This window comes from Ochotona princeps, chromosome 3, assembly GCF_030435755.1.
Source record: "Ochotona princeps isolate mOchPri1 chromosome 3, mOchPri1.hap1, whole genome shotgun sequence".
In the NCBI taxonomy this organism is placed as follows: Eukaryota; Metazoa; Chordata; class Mammalia; order Lagomorpha; family Ochotonidae; genus Ochotona; species Ochotona princeps.
This window is the reverse complement of record NC_080834.1, coordinates 10,775,762-10,799,154: the sequence shown is the minus strand read 5'-3', so window position 1 is coordinate 10,799,154 and position 23,393 is coordinate 10,775,762. Positions and strand designations below refer to the sequence as shown.

The window sequence follows — 23,393 nt, the reverse complement described above, 5'->3', positions numbered from 1 at the left end:
GCCTAGGGCACTCTGTATCCACAAAAGACCCAATTTACCCTATATTATACCGCCACAATTAAAATTTTTCCAAATCAATTATACATAAACACAGAGACATACATTATTTCTACCTCTGCCAAACCTCCTCTTCTCTCCCCCGCCAACAAAGAAACTAGCAGAAAACCCATTCATAAAAGAAGTTCTCACGTTGCAGAAAGTGTACTATGGGAGTCCAAGCTGTTTGTGAGTTTCCACTCACCCAATCAGACCAAAGGCTGGGACGGGCAGAAGGCATTGATCAAATTACACAGAGGACTCCATCTGTTATCTTAGACACTTGTTACCAAGGGACACGAGAGGAGACACTCCAAGGCACTTTGAAAGTTTTCTTTTACAAATTCTGAGTCCCAAGAGTTCAAATGAGAGCAAGGAAGAAGCAGAAAAGGAGCAAAGTTCAACAGAAGTCATGAAGGAACCCTCATTCACTGCCATTGGAACTGGCAGGAACCACTGTGGACGGTGCAGTCGCCTTTGCGGCTGGGATCTGTGCGTTCAGCCTGTGTAATAAATGCAGTCAAAGGGCCAGGCCCTTCTGCTTGCTCACAGAGATCTTGCTTTGGAGCTGTGCTCTTGCAAAAGGCGGCTCTCATCATGCCAAACCAACAGAAGAAGATCATTTTTTGTACAGCCGGGGTGTTAAGCTTTGTGTGTGCCCTTGGAGTTGTGACAGCCCTGGGGACCCCAGTGTGGATCAAAGCCACCGTCCTCTGCAAGACAGGGGCTCTGCTGGTCAATGCCTCTGGGAAGGAGCTGGACAAGTTCATGGGTGAGATGCAGTATGGGCTTTTCCACGGAGAGGGAGTGAGGCAGTGCGGATTAGGAGCCAGGCCCTTTCGATTTTCATGTAAGTAACAGTTGTGTTTGAATTAACGAATCCTTCAGGAACACTCTCACACGTGTGGCAGGAATTGTGTTTAAGAGTCTTGTCTGCTGCAGATTTCTCAAAAGCCCGTCTGACTGATTTGAAATATCCAGGATTCTGAGCAATTTCTTCTTCCTAGCTGTTGTTATTTTGTCTTTCTTTAAAATTATTCTAATCTTGCTTTTTCTTTCACTATGGTAGCATATTGTTAATCAGTTAATATGTAATCAAGGTTCTTGAAAATATAAGTGACTGAGATTCTGAACTATTCACATTTATATAACAAAACATGGGCTCTTTTAAAACGAGGGAACTTGGAGAAATAAGAAAGCTATAAGAAATGTTCTCACGCCTTTCTCTCTTTAACAAAGGACAAATGTTATGGGCTCCTCAGCTAACCTCCTCCCACTCTACTTTTCCACTTTGATCATGACTATTTGTCTGTCTCTCCCCTACTTCATCTCTGCTAAGATCTTTGCTGCTGATACATAGTATGGTTTTTTAGTTAACCAATTTGGAATCATGTCGCTACAGAAATTTAACATGATGTGCTGTGCTAACTGTAGAAGAAATATATGCCTGTTTAGCATAGAAAATGTGCAGCTGGTTGACCTTCAAATCAGGTAGAGACTGGCAGATTTTTCCCATCGTGATTTCTGTGAAATCAAGTGTTATCCACTGCATTTATAACCTGTTTATCGTAAGGAGGGAATTTGAAAAAAATTACCATGTGAATAGGCACCTCATTAAATGAAAATTAATAAGAAGTCATTTGTTATATCTCTCACAACACACATTCAGAAGTTATTATTATTTCAAAAGGGCTGGCTTGGAACAATCTTATGAAGACACAGTCAGTAAATTACTGCATAAATCACTCTTCAGGGAAGGAGGCTACCAACTGAGGCATTTAAAATGAATTATTATTTGCCTGGGATTATTTTTTCCTCCAGTATAGGTAGAAGGCTAAATTAATTGAATTTATTATTAACATATGAAGTGTCTAATTAAATTCCAGTGCTGCCCTATTTATATTTCTGCGACATTCCTTCTGTCTTGGAAGCAGTCTTTGGGCACCTGCAGCTCACATGGGTTACTAAGTGATGTGTATCTTCACAGGGTTCCAGAATATTCCTCCCACAAAATTTGTCCTCAGCTTTTCAAAACCTTGTCATTGACTACCTGTGATGATGGGCACACCAAACCTTTTCATTGAGTAGCTTCAATTCATTAAATTAATGGAGATGTGGGAGTTGCCCAGATTTTTGAGGGAGGGAGGCACAAAGCAGAGTAATATGTGACTGGCAACCACATTAGAAACTATAAAAGGAAATAAGATGAGTAAAATGATTTCATCATGGGCCACCAGCAGCCAAAGTGTGAGTAAAGCTTCTCATACATGAACATAGACAATGACAGGGAGTGAGCGGGGAACGTTCTAGAACCTTTGCATTTTCTCTAGTGAAATGAAAATAAACTCCACTCATGGACTGAACATGTTTCAGAACAATAAGATGTGTTCTCAGCATTTATGCCATACCAAGTGCTTTTTCCATGGCCCCTCACACTGTCCTGCACGTCTGTGGCTCAGTGGATGCTGTTTGTGGCTGTGTCCTCTTGTGCTGGCCCTGCCAGGGGCCTGTCCCTGTTTCTGAGGACTCACAGAACTGGCGGATTGAAACAACACTCTCACTTATCTCACACAATTGCAATAGTTCCCAGAGTACCCTGAGCCTCCCTCCTCACCACTTGTTGAATAAAATATCAAAGTTGCTTCTTTGTTCTGTGGTAACAACCCTCTCTCCATAGGACCCCAAGCATTTGAGTGAGGCCCAGCAAAGCACACCTGTAACATCCCTGTTCTGCCTAAGAACACACATATGTGTTTCAATGGGATATATGAAGTACTTGTGAAATCTGCATAAAAATAGATGCACAGGGTTTTGCACAGAGTGTAACACTCATTAAATAAGCACCCTCCCTTCACATTAAAATTTCTGAATCAATGGACGCTCCAACTCTATGCTCCCATTGCAATACAGTTCCACAGTTCACATCTTCTCATTTAAATGCCATCCCCTGTCAATGATGTTTTCAACATATTGTTGAAAGAAAGGAGAGACAGAGAGAAAGATCTTCCATCCGCTGGTTCATTCCCCAAGAGAGTGTAACAGGCAACGCTGAGCCAGGAACCCAAAGCTTCTTCTGGGTCTCCCACACGTGTGCAGGGTTCCAAGGCTTTAGGCCACCCTGTACTTCTTTTCCAGGGCATAAGCACAGAACTGGATGGGAAGTGGAGCAGCCAGCACATGAACCAGCACCCATATGGGATCCCAGCCACTGGACCATTGCACTAGGCCCAGTTCTTCCTGTTAGTATAAAGGAATAAGAGACATTGTCTCAGTCATGACTTCCTTACGGCAAAATCCAGGGACTTCAAGGTTAGGGACCTTCTTCTGTTTTTCACAAAACCCAACTTTGAATCAAGCACATTTATTTATTGTGCATTTAAAAAGGGAAGAAGTGAACACTGAAAACTGCAGACTTACAGCCTAGCACAAATGGGAAAGTAATGGCATCAATCACTAAGTGGCAGTCTTCTTCATGTAGCCATATTATCAACAGTTAATGTGGATTTTTATGTCCATTCTGTTGGATCAATAAATGCTATCTTGCTCATCCAAACTTTTTATTTGTATCACTATGAGTCAACAGGAATATAATCCATGCCATGGATGAATGCAAGCCCCACACGTAATTTTAAATGTTCTATCAGGGCTCAGCACTGTGTCATAGTAAGTTAAGCCTCCAAGTCCTGTATCGGTGCCAGTTCAAGTCCCAGCTGCTCCACTTCCAACCCAACTTGCTGCTACTATGCCTAGGAATGGAGCAGCAGATGACCCAAGTACTTGAGCTCCTGCACACAAATGGGCGAATCGGATGAAGCACCTGGCTCCTAGCTTCAGTCTGGGCCAGCACCCCCATTGCTGCCATCTGGGAGTGAAGTAGTGGATGAGAGCTCTCCTGCTCTCACTCTCATTATCTTTTTCACTTTCTTTTTCTGTCTCTCTCTCTCTGCCTCTCCCTCTTTCTCTGCAACTTTGTCTTTCAAGTAAATAAATAAATCATTTAAATAAATTAGAATCACTATCTCATTTAATGATGATAATCAGTGAATGGTACCTTTTTTATCTGAAGCTATCCAAAACCAAGAGAGATTTTTCAAGTTCATGAAAATGTATATTGTGAATGAATTATCTATGGATTTCAGAATTTTTTATACCAGTTCCATTTCCCACAGACTTTCGAAAGGATCTTCAAACTATTATTTTAATAGATAAGCATTATAAAATTTTTGAGATATTTTATATTCTTTTTCTTTTTGGTCCTAAGACTTCAAAATCCCATATCTATCTTCCACTCATACAAGAGCTAACTCAGGTCATTTCGCTGGCTACCGGATATATCACTGGAGAATGAAGAATGGATCGGAAAAATAGTTTGGCAGGGTAGCCATGTCTGTGCCTATTAAATGTTCCCTATTGACCACTCTCTCTCTCTCTTAATTATACAAGAGTCTGCCCTGCCAGCATGCACAGCTCTGCTGGGTAAACTTCTGCCTCATTTATTCTGCCCAATTCTCCTCCATTTATGGGTCATTGGCTCATTTTCCAGAGGTCACCAGCATTCATATCTAGCACGCAATTTCATTCACTACGATGAAAGAATGTTTTCCTTTCAAGGCAACACAATGGATGGGCTTAATTTTTCCTTGTACACCACCTATAAAATTTTAATGATGATGTTTAAACTCTAACTGTAGCCATCAAGACAAAAACTGCCAGTTTTGAGCTCAGGGTGTGTGGGTGGATTTCTGTTTTGGTGGTTTGAAACACTTCAGAGCATCATCAAAATATGATGCCCAAAAATCATATGATATCAATCATTCCTAGATATAGTCATCTATTCATTGCCAAGACAGTTCGATGAGCTGGTAAAAATATATGTATGTATACAGAATGATTTTTTTTTAAGATGTGAAAAAAATAAAATTTAACCAATCGTTATCATGCCTTGAAATGCTAGCCATACTTTGAAAAGCACTTTAATGTGGACTGGATGATTGAAAAAAAAATTTAAAGCTTAATGGAGACTTTGCTTCATTCATGTTTTAGAATAACTATTTCCTTACCAAGTGAAGCATATGGCCCAGATTGCAGGGGAGATGTTGAAATCACTTCTGGGCTCTGGCAGGCAGCTTCTCAAGCCTATTTTAAGACAGAATAGTTGGGAGTGGGAGCTCCATGGCCATCATCTCCTGTGAGTGTGACATTTGTTTCTGACCTACCACAGGAGGTCCATTGGTCACCAGCCTACACACGCTGCCTCTATCCTGTGGCCTTGCTTATAGAACAGCTTCAAAGGGCTATGATGCACCTGCTTTTTCAAAAATTACTATTTTATTTTATTAATCTTTACATAGTTTATTAGGGCACAATGGGTCAAAAGCTACAGGAAAGTGGGTAAGAGCGTTGTTTCCACATTCTTTCTTTTGATGCACCTGCTTCTAGCCCCAGTGCCAAACTCTCCTGTACCTTCCTGGTGTGTGGAAGCAGGCATCTGATGAATGCGGGGGAAGCCTATGGACCTTACCTGGGAAGGCTAGCTGGTGAGATAAAAAAGGAAGGAAGTCACTTCTACCATCTTACCTAGCAAGCGTGGACCCTCCTGCCTTGCAGTGTAGCAGCTTATTGCCTAGTCCCATCACCTACTAAAATAACCCAGCAAATACAAGTTTTGTTTACCTCCCATTGGAGCAAAGGTGCTTTTCAACAGAGCAGAAGACAACAATGCATGAGCAGCACCACTAGGGAACAGACCTCACCCGTTCTCAGCGAGCCAATCCTCTGACTTTCCTAGGCCTTATGTTCACCCTATCATTTCAACATAGCAAGATTGGCAGTTTTGCAGTGTGTATATTTCTCTGCAAGGAGACCTTGATCCCCAAGAAGGCATGAAGTAGATAAGGATACTTTAAAGAGTACATGGAAATAAAATTAAAAGATTGTCATTTGTAATGGCTCAATTGGCTCATCTTCTTCTCCTGGCAAGTGCCAACATCTCATATGCGCATCAGTTTGTGTTCCAATTGCTCCACTTCCCATCCAGCTCCCTGTCTGTGGCCTGGGAAAGCAGTGGAGGAGAGCCCAAAGTCTTGGGACCCAGAACCTGTGTGGGAGACCCAGAGGAGGCTCCTGGCTCCTGGCTCCTGGCTTCAGGTCAACTTAACTCTGTCTGTTGTAGCCATTTGGCGAATGAAGTAGCAGATGCAAGATCTCTGTCTCTCCTTTTCTCTAATATGCCTTTCTAGTAATAATAATTTTAAAAAATTGTTTGGTGAATTTGAAATTCATGTATTTTTAAAATAATACACTTTTTCCATAAGCTTTTGGGAGAGCCATTAGTTGTTCATTTAGGTCCTCCCTCAAACCAGCGCTTGGGTCGGTGTCCAGGACAAAGAAGTACCTGATAAACAATTCACAAACTGAAACTGCTGAGATTAAGGCACCTAGACTCGAGCTAGTTCCCCCCATTCCCTGGGGACCTTGAGCGAATCTCATACCACGGAATTTCAGTTCTTGCATCTGTAAGGGAGAGGTGAAACTATGGGTTTCTAACATCTTTGCCAGTTCAAATGCTTTATGATCTGTATAATGAGGAGCTGGCTCTTCTAGACAAAGTCATTGCCACTTTAAAATCACATGGCCCCTCCAGTCTCAGTCACTTGAAGCCTCCGCTGATAGATTTCGGCTGTCATCATTAGAAGTGTGCCTTTACTCTGGTCCTCAAAGTATTCTGAAATACCTACCATTTGTTAGAAACCAGACAAAAGTTCATGATCAAAGTGAATGCCTCTTTTCTTCTCTGCCCATCCTACATTCTGTGTGGGAAATTGCAGGTGGAAGAAAGAGCCAAAGAAGAATGAGATGCTTTGGGATTCTGAGGAAATGGGTTGGCAAGAGCTGGACAGCAGGGGCAGTCAGAAATGCTCCAGCAAGGGGGATGCTGGTGGCAAGGGTGCAGAAACAGGAGGGGATGACCAACAGGAAGACACCGATCTGCTCTTGGCGATTTTTCCTGTTTGTTTTCTCCTCTTCCACTCTCCCTTACAAAGACTTGCTTTGCTGAATCTGATTTCTTAAACTTACAACTGCAGGAAGCTAGCGGTGCTCAGCATATTTGACTTGACAAGGGTATTCTTCACCCAAGAAAGGGGCCTGATGCAGAAATTTTCCCCCGATGGAAAAGAAACATGGGGCAACATTTCTAAAGAAAGAAATATCCACTTCCCCTATGTAATCTCTCCTTTTTCTTAATAACTATTCTCTAATACTAAAAAAAAAAAAATCCACAGAGACTGGCATTGTAGGTTAGCTACCGCCTGCAATGCTGGCATTCCATATAAGTCCTGACTGCTCAACTTCCAATCCAATTCCTGCTAATGCAGAGGTGCCTGGGTTTAATCTGACCTTGCCCAGCCCTGCCTGCTGTTAATACTGCAGATACTTGAGAAAGGGAACTAGCAGTGAAAACATTATTCTCTCTCCACTCCCTTTTTCAAAGAAAGAAAGGCAGGAAGGCAGGCAGGAAGAATGAAAGGAAAGAAGAAAGGAAGGAAGGAAGAACTTTTAAAAAAAAATCACAAAATCCACATTAAGAATGCTAATTATGCATATGTATACATTTGTATATGAGCACCACCAACCCCCACACACCTTTGATTTCCCTTTAAATAACCCTACATTTGAACTCCTTGGACAGGCGATGACCTCCAGGTTAACCTAGAAGTTGGGACCCCTTCATCTCCTATTAAAGTGCCTCAGTTCAGGTTTCTGCTCCATTCCCAGTTGCTACTTCCTGCTAAAGCTCCCCCTGGCAGGTGGCAGCTGATGACTCAAGTGGCTGGATCCCAAACACCCACATGCTAGAGTTAGCTCCAAGCTTTGGGCTTTCACCCAGCCTAGCCCAAGTCAAGGGCGTTGGAGGAATGACCCAAAAAGAGGGGGAAGTGTGATCGCACTCTTGCTCTTTCTCCCTTTCTCTCATATAAATAACAAAAACCACCCCCCACGCTAGCAGCATGGTCTGAGCAAACCTGGGAGATGAAGAGCAGGCCTGCAGAGCTGCTTGTACAGCACTCTGGCAGGTTGTAAGTGAGACTTCTACAAGCTCTCTTTATCTGCTCAAACACAACTCAAAAACTTCTCAACTTGCAGCTTTCTCTTTCTGATAAGTACATCTTATCTATAGCCTTTCTGACATCTCAGAAACAAACAATTCTTACTTCCACTGTCCCTTTAATTGGTGCCTTGCATATGCAAGGTGTTTGTGTGTTTGTTTCCAATCCTTTCAAGGAAAGGGTTATGATTTTATTCCTCATGAACAAATATGCAAACTGGAGACAGTGAGGAGGTCACAAAAATCCCACAAAGTGATACAGCCAATGGGCAGCAGACGTGGATCCAAACAACTCCAGATGTGTATGACAGATCACACTCTGCCTTGTTTTTTGACATACTTTATCTCCTTAGAATTTGTAAGCAAAAATACAGAGATGGAGAAATTCTAAGATTAGCTTTCTGTTTCACTGTTTTTGAAACGATGTCTAGACGTCACAGGAGTTTGCTCCTGTGTATCTGGGTGACAGTATTTGGTCCCACAACGTGAATTCACTCATGGCCTCTTCAGTTCGGTTTCTGTAAATGCTACCCTGTGACCTTTGGGAGACAGAATGGTGAGCCCAACGCCATTCACCAATCTAGAATGAGCAGGACACAGGCTAGCTGCTAACCTGGCTTATGCAATTAAATTACCTTTATGCTGACAGGTCTAAGCAGTGGTTAGCTGGTGAGAGCCACAGCAGTTCAGGACTCTGCGGTGTCATCTTTGTCATCCTTGAAGTCAGCTACTCTGACTGCAGCAACTATTTCACCATGCCCATACCAAAATGGCAGGCTCTCCTGCAGGAACATGATAAGCTTCAAGTCAAGGATCAAAAGAAAAGTAGGCACACAGTACTTGATTCTCTTTCAAAACTTCCCTTATTAAGAGTCAGTGTATAGAGTTAGTAGGTCAGTTAAAATCTCATTTTTAAAAATGGAATGAAAAGCAAAATTTCATTTTTATCTCTGAAATATGCTGGTAGTTTCCTCAGGTTACACACACCTTTTCTTAAAACACGTCTCTGTTACATAATGACTAGCTTATTTTTCTTCTAGTCATACAGCTAAACATCCAGAAGGGTTGTGGGGGACACACTTCTGTTACAGGTGCAACTGCCGTGTCTAATAGTCAGTTTTGTGCTGGGAAGCATAATTTACGCAGGGCTCACACTCCCCCCATCTCAGCATGTTGTTAAGTGTGGCAAAGGCATTCTTGAGAGTTAGTCTGCCAACGGAATCCTACCTCCGTGCATCAGAAACTGTGCAATGGGTTCTACTACTAGAAACATGGATGTGCCAAAGCAGTTGTGTTCCCAAAGCCACTACGGTTGATTAAAGTGCCCTGTTTGGGCTGCTCCACAATGGGCTGAGACAGGTGGGCTCGCTTCAGTGGAGAACATCCCAGGTGAGCACCTGGGAGCATCGCAGCATACATTGTTTCATGCTATCATCAGGGGGCCTCCTTCTAAGTACTGGGGCCATGAATTTAATTTCTCCTGAATGAAAGAAGTCTGGCTGGATTTCTGGATGTGAGATTTGAGGTGATGTGAGAAGGAGATGAACGCAGTGGGCTTATGTCCGGGAATGTCTTCTACTGCCTGTGGATGGGTTGAAGGGAAAGACCACGAGCATTTCTGGAAGAAGCAAGCAAGCTTTCCTCTTAGTTCCTTTCAGGAAAGTGAACAGCTGAGTTCTAAAGGGCCAAATATTTTGCCCTTCTTTAACACACCGTTTTGTGTGCAGGAATGCAGAGCCTCTGCAGCCGCCTCTTTAGCTTTAATCTAAGAAGTTGCTGTACCGTTGCTGACATCATCGTCAGAGGCTGCCTTGTTTCTGAGGGCTTCACAGATGGTGCTCTCTGCATCTGACATCTGGCCAGATGAAGGCAAAATGTGATGAAGAGACCGAAGCCATTAGATCACTGGCCCATAACCTGTGCAGCACTTCAGAATGCCCCAGGGAGCCTTGAAAACTACTGATGCCAGGATCTATCCCAGACCAACCAAACTCAGCACTCAGGGAGTGGGGCCGGAGCCTCAGAATTGTGGTTAAGTTCCCCAGACAGTGTTCACGAGCAGCCGAGGCTGGGAGTTACTGAGGTGGATGGTGACCGTGATATGTAGAATCAGGTGAGGCCATGAGTTACAAGCCCTCCCTGACAGCGATGGGGGAAGCCTGGGGAAGGAGGGCCTGATGCGAGCAGTATTCGACACTGTTTCTATACAGTTGGGAGGTATTCTGGTCCAACTCAAGCTGAGATCCTCCTTTACTCACCTGTTTCTGCAAGGGGGGGCTCGGCTTTATCCATACCCATATGGCCTCAGGGTGGACAATGACCCAACTGAGGTATCTGCAGTAAAAATGGAGTACGCTTGGCTCTGCATCCAGAGGCATCTCCTCTTGGCTAATGTGCCCAGCCAGGACAGGAAGCTGCATCCCCACTGGTTGGGGCACAGGAGTCAGCTCTGCCTTTGGCGTGGAAGCCTTCAGCAATCCACCATGCCTGTAACTGTGTGGGTTAAGCTGGTGAGTTTGGAGAACCTGGTGCAACATCTAAGACAGGTTCCTGAAGTACTCTAGCAGAAATAGAGCTAAGACGGCAGGCGTTTGGTGCAGTGATTAAGCCCCCACTCAGGAGACCTGCATCCCACGTCAGAGGGCCCAGGTTCGAGCACCTACTCAGCTGCTACTGCTTACTATGATTTTTTTTTTTAACACGGAGAAAGAGAGATACAAAGAGAAAAGTCTTCCATCTGCCAGTTTACTCCCCAAATGGCTGCAGTGGCTAAAGCTGAACAGACACGAAGCCAGGAGCCAGGAGATCTTTCCAGGTCTCCTACACGAGTGCAGGGTCCCAAGGACTTGGGTCATCCAGCCGTAAGCAGAGTGACTGATCACTAGTGGAGCAGTCAGAACTAGAATTTATGCCCATGTGGAATATTAGCATTAGCAGTCGGAGGATTAGCTTGCTACACAGCTGCACCATTGTCCCCACTCCCCCACTCAGCTTCTGCTTATACACAGCCTGGGAGGCAGTAGATGATGAGTGATGGTTCAAGTACTTGACTACCTGCCACCCATGAAGGAAAGAGCTCCTGGCTCCTGGCTCCTGGCTCCTGGCTCCTGGCTCTTGGCTCTTGGCTCCTGGCTCCTGGCTCCTGGCTCCTGGCTCCTGGCTCTTGGCTCTTGGCTCTTGGCTCCTGGCCCCTGGCCCCTGGCTCCTGGCTCCTGGCTCCTGGCTCCTGGCTCCTGGCTCTTGGCTCCTGGCTCCTGGCTCTTGGCTCTTGGCTCTTGGCTCCTGGCCCCTGGCCCCTGGCTCCTGGCTCCTGGCTCCTGGCTTCAGCCAGGCCTGGCTCTAGCTCTTGTGGGCATTTGGGGAATGAAGCAGCAAACAGAAGCACACTTTCACTCCTTCTCTCCCTCCCTCACTTTCCCTCCCTCTCTGTGTACATATATTGCATGTATATATGTGTATACACACACATATATAGAAACCTATCTCTTTCTCTCTGCTTTTTAAATAAAATGAAAACAACAAATATTTTTTAAAAACAAGCATGCTTAATAGAGAAAGCCAGCCAGCCGGCCTTCTGAGCTCCATCTGTCCGTCTCCCGTGGACAGAGTCTGCTTCCTACAGAGCCTCTCCGGGGTCGCCTTCAGAGCTGGGTTATCAGTCCAAACATCATTTTAAGCAAGCCATTACAGAGACTGTCCAGGAAATTGCACAAGGGGAACCAAAGTGAGAATGGGAACAATCTGTTAGACAGTGAGTACAATGTGTGACAGCATCACATCAGTAACCCTAAATCTTCAGTTCCTGGAGTATTTATAGCAACAGTCACCCTCCTGGTTGGGAAGGAACAAGCCTAAGCCACTGCACAGAAAGTTTGTCTGAATTCCAAGGACTCCTAAGGGGGGCGCTCTTTAATCCCAATGCACAGATTCATTCTGACCATTTGTGGGTCAAATAACACATTTGCTCCCAACGGCTGTTCCAGAGACAAAAATACAGACATTCTCCCTGCCTTGAGCGCTGACATTCCCTGTTGTTCTCAGAAATACAACTCTCCTACTGTTCTCATGATGTTAAAAAAAATGGCAGCAATTATTTAATATTTACAAAGAACTTCCATAGAAGTAATCTCATCTATGTTACTTGTAGGCTCTGTGCCTTTTTAAAGGTTCCTTCAATTGAAAGAGTGACATAAAGGGACACAGATGGAGATCTTCCATCTGCTGCTTCACTTCCTAAGTGGTTGTAACAGATAGGGCTGGACCCAGCTGAACTCAGGAGTCAGGAACTCAAATATCGCTACCTCCGAGGATACACGTTAGCAGGAAGTTGTGCTGGGCACAGAGATAGGAACAGAACCCAGGCATTCAACATGGGGTGCAGGCATCCTCAGTGGAAGCTTAACCCACTGCACCCTAACACCTGCCTTATTCTAATTCTCACGTAATAATTCTACAAGTGGGAGCATAATGTATGTTTCAGAGGGCGCATTGAGTGTAGTTATTAGGTCACCACTAAGGACATCCATATTCCACACTGGATTTGAGCCCTAGCTCTGCCCCTTATTCTAACCCCTTGCTGTACATATCCTGAGAGGCAGTAGGTAGCACCTCAGGGTGTTGGGCCCCTGCCATCCAGCGGGGAGACCTACATTGAACTCCTAGCTCATCACTTTGGCTTGGCCCAGTCCTGGCTATTCTGGAAATTTGGGTGGCAAACCAGCAGATAAGAGATTTCTCTTTATAATGTGATGTTTCAATTCCTGTATACATTGGGTAATGCCTAAGCCCTGAGAATCAGCATATCCATCCTCTCAACCATTGATCATTTGTTGTTAATCATTTTTATTCATTTGAGAGAAACAGAAATCATATCTTTAATGAAATATTCAAAATTCCATTTTAACATCTATTTTAAATATTTGGCACAAATTATCATTTATGGTCATTCTACTATGCAACAGGATACCAGAACATATTGTTCTTATGAAACTATAACTTTGTTTGTGCTGTGTAATCTCCTCCCACCTCCTCCTCACCCTCTATTGCTCTTTCTAGCTTCTGGTAATCACCATTCTACCTTCAGCTTCTGGAAGATCAACTTTGTTGCCATTGACAAGGGAGCCACATGCATGGTGAATGGCAAAATCAGACTAACCACCAGTTTTCCCATGTTCTTGTCTACCTGCCATGTCATCTCGGTTAATGCCTGGCTCTCTGTCCCCCCTGCCATGAGTATCTGTACCTCCTTTACTTTGATTGTATGTTATATTCCAGTCACCCATGTCTCCTAGTTAAATGCCATTACATATGGATTTAGATTAAATTTACTAATCCGTGTTTAAGATTTGTAGGATAAAAGCTATGATTCTTAGATTGGAATCAACATTAGCAAAGAGCAGAACCATACTTCAGGACACAATGTAACAGAAGAACCCAGCAGAAAGAAAATAAAATGTTAAGACAACTAAAATGAAAGCCATACGTTTAGAGAAATCAAATAAAACAAGAATTAAGGGTCAGCAATAAAGGGGCATCCTTAACAGTTAGTAGAGGCAAATGTTTCTCATCTCATCCTTGTGACTCCTCAATGACCTCTTGAAAACAGCATGACCTCCCATGGAAGACAAGGTGATTTCTAAGTTAAAGAGTAACTGTGCCTTCAAGCACTCTACCCACAGTAAGATCACTGGGTATCTACAATGTATTTAAGCCTTGTGCTATACTGGGAGATGGGAAAAGAATTAGACAGTTTGTGCAACAACTTGGAATCTAGCAGAAGTGTTTTCAAATAAATGATTACTCTATATCAATCAGGATGGGCTAGGTTATCTTTTAATAACAATCAAGTCCAAACTTGCTAAGTTTAAATGCACAGAGATGTATGTGTTTGCTCAAGTATGTGTTTTCAGAGATCAGCCAGATGTCCAACCTGGAGCCCAGCCCCTCTGTTACAACAGAGAGAAAGGATTGTGGTGTTTAAGTCCTCTGACCTAGAACTGATACTTGCCAACTTCATTCATGTTTTCTTGGCCAAAGTGTGTCACACACAGCCACATACAATCTCAGAGGGTCCAGTATATGCAATCCTACCACAAGCCAGAGTTAGGAATATCTACCATTTAATAGCATTAATCACTCTCACAATTCTTGTATTTGTTCAGAAAGCCCTATCAATAAAGGTCCCACATGGAGGGCACAGCACAGGGAAACCAGAACACGTTTCTTAAGGATAAGCTATATTTCACTAAATGACATTAATACGCATTACAATAAAAGAAGAGCATGAGCAAAGATGTAAAAAGCTTATAATGAGAGAAAGAATAAAGAAAAGGGGCAAGGCATTGCTGCAGAGGAAGGCAGCAGCCAAATGTGTCAGGTCGTGTCTGCTGAGCCGACAGAATTAATTCTATCCAGTAGGCAAGGTGAAAGCAACAGAGGAAGTTAAAATCTGTGACCGGACAGCAGATGGATTAAAAGAAGACCAAGAGAGATAGAGCAGTCAGAGAGTGACTCCAGTACTCACAGATGGGGGAGTAAGCTAAGACCTTCGAGGAAGAGGAAAGGAAGGGGGATCTCTTTAAAAGATTCAGAATGAAAAAATAGCAGAGGTTCCAGATGATCCACTCTGGATTTCTGCTGGACAGAAACGACAGTGTTTCTGTCGGTCTCTAACCACTGATTTCTGTTGTTAACAATCCACTGAGATAAGAAATAGAGAGTCCAGAATGCAGAGGGAAGATGAAACTGTTTGGGGTCATGTTTAACTTGAGCTTTAAATTAAACCAAGAGGTGTCCATCCGTAACACAAAGGTGGGTATTAGGAGAGAAACCTTGAGTAGAGCCAGAGACGTGGGAATTGGCAGAGGAGAGGCGGTTGTTCAACTCTGACTGAAGATGAAGGTGCCCAAGGAAGGAAATCAAATGAAAGGCTGGATACTGGCGTGTCCTAGAAGCCACAGATAGGTTCAGGTGGAGAGCGGGGACTTGGTAGAGAGAGAACTTGCAAAGAGATTGAGGGAGGGGTCAGTAAGGAGGAAGGAAATCAGCTGTGGTGAAGCTGGGCAGAGACTGTCATCAAGGAAGCAATGGTCATCAGCCCAACCAGCATGGAAATGTCACATAAAAATGTTCTTCAAATGCTACAACCAGAAGGTCACAGGTGAATCCTGCCCAAGCATCTCTGATGGAGTGGGGCAGAAAGGGGGCCCTTCAGGAGCTAAGGAGGAGAGTGGAAGTGAGGGCCCAGCCACAAGAACCGGGGATGGAAAGAGAAACCTGAAAGTCAGGAACTAGCTGGGGAAGAGCTGAGGCCTGGCTGTGTGTGTGTGTGTGTGTGTGTGTGTGTGTGTGTGTGTACACAATGGGAAGGTTTGAGCAACAGAACAGGAGAGAAGGAGGAATAGACAGCCAGGTAGGTAATGGAAAGACCCTAATGAAATAGGAAAGGGTAGGAGGGTCTGAATGCACAAACCCTGGACAGGAGGGGGAAAACATCCCTGATTCTTTCAAGAAGAACAAGGAGAAGGCTGGACGCAGACCATGGAGAAGGTATAGGGAGTGGCCATGGAGTTGATAGGTTCTGCTTCCTCTGTGCAATTTGAAAGTTCCATTCACCAGCTTTTTCTGAGCCCCTTTGAGTCAGATACTGTCGGACATGACCTAAAGACTCCACTCCCTCCATGAGTTCAGGAGGCCAGCTTTCTGATGGCCAGGATCTCTGAGCCGGGGTTGCCATGCAGTCACTAACTGCTGAGTGACTGTTTCCTAGCAGCACACTGGAGTAACCTGGGTGTGACAGCCTCCCTCTGCACACCGAGACGGGCAGGGCGGATTTCCTTCCTCACACTGTCCCTGCTGTGATTCAGATGCTTTTGTTCTGCTACAAGGCTAGTGAACCCAAGGCCTAATTTCTTCCAGCTCTCTGGTTCTGCCTGCATTATTGTTATTTTAATAGAACAAATTTGTTTTATTTTTGATAATGTTTAGATAGAATGCATGCCCATGTGGACCACCTATTAGTGTGGGGAGGACGGAAGAATGAAGGAAAATGAATGAGACAACTGTTTCCAATCTCCATTTCTTCTTCCTATATTTGGGGAATGTGGGGAGAAAGAGAGGAGGGACACTACAGCTGCCAATTGCATCAGTACCCATAAATGGGGGATGGTCACCGGATGTCATCCCAGGGTCCCCAGTGTAGAGCATGTCCCAAGGCTCCTGCTTAAGTGGTTTTGATAGTTCTGAGATGCTGTCGATTACAGTGCTGCAAGGTTGAGGAAATCCTTCCAAGGCCCATTGACTGACATAGTCTAACCTAGAGTCTCCGCTCACCCAGATACGTGATGTCAAAGCTTGGCCAAAAGAGCTTTCCAACTTGTTCTGCCCTCCGTGGCACTGGACATCCTCTGCAGGTCTCAGTGAACTGTTGTTATGTTCCCCCATGTGTATGTATTTTTTTTTTAAATAATTTGTTTTCCAGACTTATCAGAAGGGGGATAAAACTTTGAATGCAGTAGAAAAAGTTTCATAAGCATGTTACAAAGCATTTCTCCTGGTGTTTAGCTTACTATTTCTCTGCCATACCTAGTATTAATTTAACAAGTCTTCTGTGCCACACCAAGTCACATTCTTCTTGAAAATATGTCCAAAACGTTATTCCCATTCATCACTATCCCCAAAATAAAGAAGAAAAGAGTATTAAGATGTTTTGGGTAGCATGAACTACAATACTTCAACTATAGGAGGTGACCCAATGGACAGCAGGGTATCAGTTTGGTAAAATCACTCAGGGGTAGGCATCTAGTACTGTGACTCACGTCACTGCTCGACACACTGTATCCCACATTGGAATGACTAGTTCAAGTCATGGCTGCTCTGCTTCTGATTCAGCTTCCTGCTGATGAACACCCTAGAAGACAGCAGATGACGGCTCACGTACTTGGGTGCCTTCAAATTGCAGGAGACCTGTGTTAGTTCCAGGCTCCAGCTGCAGCCTGGCCCAGCCCTGTCTGTTACAGGCTTTGGGGAAATGAACCAAACAGAGGACAGAAAATTCTGTTTCTCTCTAATTTTCAAATTTTAAAAAAAGAAAAAGCGATTTGAAAAATAATGCATGCAGTTATCTAAATAATAGCTAGGAAGGCAGCACATATGACATAGAAAATTACGTGCACTCTGAGTGGAGATTACAGAATGTGGGCCAGTATTGTGCAGCAGCAGCTCAAGCTGCCTCCAGAAGTCCTGGCATTCCATATGTGTGACTGTTAAAGTCCCAGCTGCTCCTCTTCCAACCCAGCTCCCTGCTAATGCACCCAGAAAAGCAGTAGAGGATGGTCCAAGAGCTTAGGCCTTTGCACCCTCAAGGGAGACCCAGATGGAGTTCCAGGCTCCTTGGCGGGCCTGCGCTAGCCCCAGTCACTGTGGCCATTTGAGGAGTGAAGCAGCAGATGGAAGGCATATCTCTCTTCCCCTCTCTCTGTATAACTTAAATTTTCAAATAAATAAATAGACCTTTAAAGAAAAAGAATAGAAGGTGATCTCAAAGTTACATTGTGATTATAGTAGTAACACAAGAAAGAAATAATAAATGACAAAAATGTGAAAAAGAGAAAAAAGAAAAGACAGAAAGATTGCCTTAATGTTGAGTGGTCCAAGGGTGAAATTTTTATTTTGATTGAGATTGTTATGGTACTGTCCACAAATAAGAAACGTCCTCCTTGAATAACCTTTTTAAAAATGAAAAGCAAGATAAGGAGTAAGTTTTCCTCTATTCCTCACGCTCTGTTCACCAGGAAAGAAAAAAAAAAAAGCAAGATCTGTTGTGTTCAGGTTGGAGACACATTCTTTCTTCAAACCCCGAACTTTAAACCTATTGCCAAACAGCAGGCAGTTACCATATAATAAGTTGACAATCCCCCAAGTATGTGGATTAACATTTTCCATTTAATAAAAGGATTTGAAATTCCATTCCAGTTGCCAATTCAGGTCTTTCAATTTCTAAAAGTAAAATGGAACAAAACAAAACACCCAGGGCCCTGGGTCCTAGCACCTCCAGACTGCTCTGCGTCATTTCCGTGTCCCCGGATTCCTCCAAACCCCTTTCACTCCAGTTTCTCTTGCTACGGTTCCCCAGAAATGGCTTAACACAACTTGCTTCCCAATGGAAAAATCCAGGTTCTTAACCAAAAGTCCCATATGGTGGAAGCCACCAGGGCTGCTCTGGTTCTCTGGCCCTGGCTTGTCCACGCTTGCTCCTCTTCCTCCTCGTCTGTTCACCTCTGTGGCATTCACTGTGACCCACTCACGTTGTGTCAGGAACTTCCAGGCCTAAGCAGAGCAGAGTCTGTCGTCTCCATGTTCAAGTCAAAGAAGACCACAGTCATCCAACATGTATGAAGATACCCAACATGCAAACATGTATGGGTCCAAAACAATCACGGATTCAGCAGAAACAATGTCCTCCTGAGGAAGTGAAAAGTAGCTTGCAATGGGGGACAAAAAAAAAAAAAACCCTTACAGTTTAAAAAGAAATGCTTGCATGTAATAACACAGAGAGAAATATACAATATTATCTGTGGCAGGATAATTTCATGGGCAGGGTGGTTAGAAAAATAACAAAGACTCCTGAGCTGGGGACAGCTAGTATGATAATGAAAAACAGACAGTGAGAAATCTTGATCTGCCTGGCAATTGGCATTCCCTGGGGCTAGGAACCCTACGGAGAAAAAAAAAAAAAAGAAGCTCCTACCTTCCTGATGTGGGGGAAACAAACAAGAAACGGATAAGTGGAAGTGCACTGTGTTTCAGACCATGGTCATTGCTATGCAGAAATACAGTAACAAGAACCAGGCTAGCCCAATGGTTGGTACACGGGAGCAAGGAGACAGGCAGCAGGTGACGTCAGAGCTGTGGCAAGAGGCCCAGTGACTATGCCATTGTCGACTTGTACTCGGAGTAAGAGGTGATTGTACTAGAGTGATACAAATCAACTTATTCCTTTTTCTAAAGATTGATTATTGTTTGAAAGGCACGATAGCCAGGGCTGTATCAGGTTGATGCCAGGAGTCAGGATCTCCATCTGGGTCTATAATGTGGGTGATAGGGATTCAAGGATGTGGGTTATCACCTGCTGCTTTGCCAGGCAATCAGAAGGGAACTAGAGTGGCAGCAGAGCAGCCGGGACTTGAACCCAAACTCTAATACAAGATGCTGTGACGCAAGCAGCTGGTGAACCTGGAGCATGACAGTGCTGGTCCAACCAGATCACTTCTTCAAGCGTGTCCTGACTGTGGGGTTGAGAGTAAATTATAGGAAGTGCTTGTGTGAAAGCATGAAGCCCAACTAGGAAGGCTTTGCCATGGTTCAAGTGAAAGATGATGGCAGCTTGGTGAGGGTAGAACAGTGAGGAAGGTGCAGAATGGTCTGATTGTGAAAGCAATACCACTGGGTGCTCGTGGTGAGTGGAATATGAAATAGGAATCGAGGGTGATGGGTTTTGAGGAAGGCTAGATCAGCCAACAGCTGCACTGCACTGCAGATGGCTGAAGGAACAGGTATGATGAAGGGAAGCACACAGATTCAGTCTGGACTCATTGAAATGCCAGTTCCAAGTCCTTAGAAAGGTGATGCCTGGCCCTTCCTCAGGCTGCCCCATTAGACATATCACAGAAGAAAATAGGGACCTGTTACCTGCTCAGGGAGCTGAGTGGGCACTGCAGGACATTCAGGAATCTGTGCATTGTGTTTGTCACAGCGAATAGAGCACCAAGAGAGAGAGGGCTGGGGAAGAGGTCCAAGGACAGCCTCAGAGGGACTCAGGAGATGAGGCTGGACCAACAGAGCAGATCAATCAAGCAGCCACTGTGGTAGGAATGAAACTAGGGGCATGGGCTCTCTGCGGGCCAGGAACAGGAAACATTTCCAGGTAGTGGGCTCTGGCACAAACGTAGGCCCCATAAAATGAGGGCCAATTCTCTAATTGACCATTGGATGGGCACTGTGAGATATACTGGGGCCCTGTTGCATTGTAACAGCACAATAGTTGCAAAAGACCAAGTGGAGAGAAGAAAGAGAAATTGAGGCGAGAGGCAACTCTGAGTTTGTAGTAAGACAGATAAAGCAAGGATGCGACAGCTGGAGGAATACTTAAGTGAGGTTTAGTTTGCTTCTTGAGATGAGGAAAGGCCACCATGTCTGTGCACATATGAGGTAGATCCAGAAGAGAAAGGGAAGCCAGTGACATGGCCAAGAAAGGAGCAGTGATACTGCCTCCACAGCATCTTCAAGGAGGCGAGCAGGGAGATGGAGACACCTCGGGGAAGCCACTGCTGAGCACCTGCCCCGTGTCAGGGACTTCGCTCCTTGACGACAGTGAGTCCCCAGACTTGACTGAAAATCACTCTGAGTTTTACACGACACTTTAACCAGTTTATGGAAAATGGTTATGTTTTCCATTATCTGCTTATTTGGGTGCAATAAATTTTGAAATCTACACATACTATTATTCCTGCTATACATAATTTGTGAACTTTTGTGAAGACCCCCTCATGTGCATGAATTTCAAAAAGTGTGTATCAAAATAAATTTTATCTTTGAATTCCATTTTTCCACAATTTTTTGAAGGACCCATGTTTTTCTTATAAAGAAATCAAGGCGTGGGGAGCTCCCAGTTAGAAAAGAAGTTGCAATGGGCACCTCTTCTGTCTCATTTCAATACCCGGCCCTTCCTCAGGTTGCCCCATTGGACATCTCACTTATAGGAGAAAACCGAGACTTGTCACCTCTCAGGGAGCTCAGGGAGCTAAAACTTGGGATGCTCACCTCTGTCAGTTGTCCTTTTCCTTTCTTTTCAGGAAGCCCTTCCTTCTTGTGTCCCAAATTGTCATATCTCTAGAAAAAAAAAAAGCCTATTGTTCCACATCCTGTATTAAATCAGGTATCTTACAGGCGTTGTTCACATATGGTAAAATGTATTCTTCTGATGTGAACAGGTCTATTCATTTCAGCCAATGCAGTTAGACCTGTAAGGACCATGTCAGTGGAGATACAATATTTCCATCATTCCCAAAACCCCCTCTTGCTCCCATCCCACTGGGGGAGCCCATAGAACTATGTCCTGCCCTCATTATCCTGTCTCTTGTAGAATGCTGCACTCACAGAGTAGGCCGTTTCTTGTGTCTGCCTGGTACATATACAAAAAATGTTTACAATGTTGATCACAGATTTAAACATGAACGTTAAACTGAAATCTGGAAGAAGAAGATTATAAAAGAAAATATTTGTGGTCTTGTGCTAAGCAAAATCATCTAAGATTTGACATAAGAAAATGGATAAGTTGAACTTCATAAAAATAACAACTGCTCTTCAAAGGCACTGATAAGAGAATGACAGGGGCCCAGAGTGATGGCTCAGTGGTTAAATTCTTGCCTTGCAAGTGCCAGGATGCCGTATGTTTGCTGGTTTGTGTCCCAGCAGCTCTACTTCCCATTCAGATCCCTGCTTGTGGCCTGAAAACAGCAGCAGGGTATAGTCCAAGCCCTTGGGCCCCGGCACCCATGTGGGAGAAATGGAAGAAACCCCTGGTTCCTGGCTTCGGATCAGCTCAGCTCTAGCCATCGTGGCTATTTAGGGAATGAACCAGTAGATGCAAATTCTGTGTGTGTTCATGCATGGGTGTTTCTCCTCTCTATAAATCTGTCTCTCAAATAAACATGGATAAATCTTTTAAAAATGAAAGTTAAACTACACAACTATTCAAAGGGTGCCATTAAAAAAAACAGAGCTGCCACATGCCAGCAAAAATGCGGAACATCAGGGACTTCCATACACTCCTGGCAGAAAGGTGGGACTGGCACCAGTGCTTTGGAAAACACCTGGCTTTTCTCTAAAAGTTACACAAACAGGTGCAGGAGGCAGGGGACAGGTGGAGCACAGGCAGGAGGAGTTCCCAGATGATGGAATTATTTTCTATTTTGCCTGCATTATACAATACATTTAAAGCAAATGCTATGCAATTGCTGGTTATTTCATTTTGATTGTTCTGCATTGCTCTTTAGAGAAGTTCGGTGATCATGGGTTGGAAAGAGGGGAGTTGGGTTCTGGGTGTTTTCAGGATGACAGCTAGACGCACTGATACAAAGACCTGGGGATGGAATCCATGCTCAGAGACCCAAACGGAGGGAGCACGATTCTGAACACACAGCCCGAAGCCATGCCACTACCGTGGCATCAGCTGCCTGTTACAGTAAAAAAAATTCTCTTTCACTTGTCAACAGCTAATCAAGTAATTTCTGGAGGCCAGAAGTGACTTACTAGACTAATGATAGTTCCTCCACCAATCAAAATGCTCAAATGCTTTTTCTGTACTATAATCCAAAACCTTAAAAAAAGACCCAAAAAACAGGAAGACCAAATAAGACTCTAGGTACACAATATTCAGCATCATTAAAGAACATCTCCTGATATTTGTTGTTGTTGTTTTGGAAACAGCAAGTAAGAGCAGTGGATCAAGAGGGAGGGAAAGCAAGAGGGCGTAGGAGAGGGAGAGAGAATGAGAGCCTTGCTTTTACTGACTCATTCCTCAAACGATCCCAGGGCTAGGCTTCACGGAGGTCAGGCTGGGCACTAGGAGCTCCATCCAAGTCTCCTGCAAAGGTGGCAGAGATCTCATTACCCGAGCCATCACTGCTGCCGCCCAGGAGGCGGGGCGAGGCTGAGAATCAGAGTCAGGTGGGTCGATGGGGGGCTGCAGGCACCCTAACTGCTGGGCCAGATGTCTGCCTTAGATGCAGGGCCTTCTGATCTAAAATGACAGAAGAAAAGGAAAACACTGAAAGAATACAAGCATAATGTGCAGCAGTAGGGATTGAAAAAGAATTCCTAATGATTAAAATGCAGTGCCTGACTGTTTTGGCTTCTAGATTTTTCTTTCCAGAAACAAAATCAGGGCAATTTCTTTCTGCATTTGTTTCAATCTGGTAACGGTTTTCAATTTAGACAATTAGAGTGTCAGAGGTTTCACAGGTGGGGAGCTGCATGAAGGCAGGTAGTTTTTGTAACTACTGTAGAAACCAACTTAACAACTGACCCAGTGCAAGACTAGCAGGTTACATTGTTTGTGCTGTGTCACCACTCGGAAATAGCCGAAGGCAGGAAGTATAACATAAGGCCAGCAACGCCTCTGGAACTCTAGGACAGCAACGTGCCTGGAAAACAGGGCAGAGTGGCCCCTGCAATCACTCACAGGAACTCG

General features: G+C 44.2%; 1 protein-coding gene across 2 annotated transcripts in view; it reads left to right on the top strand.

Annotated features, from left to right (window-relative positions):
• Nucleotides 1-597: 597 nt before the first annotated feature.
• Nucleotides 598-23,393, top strand: part of CLRN1 (clarin 1) — a 40,691-nt gene continuing 17,895 nt past the window's right edge. The window contains exon 1 of one of the 2 annotated variants that reach the window (XM_004597692.2): nt 598-886. In XM_004597692.2, coding sequence (XP_004597749.1) covers nt 634-886 — 253 coding nt within the window. In that variant the 5' untranslated portion in view covers nt 598-633. The remainder of the gene's footprint in view (nt 887-23,393) is intronic. The other variant, XM_004597693.2, reaches the window with a different exon arrangement.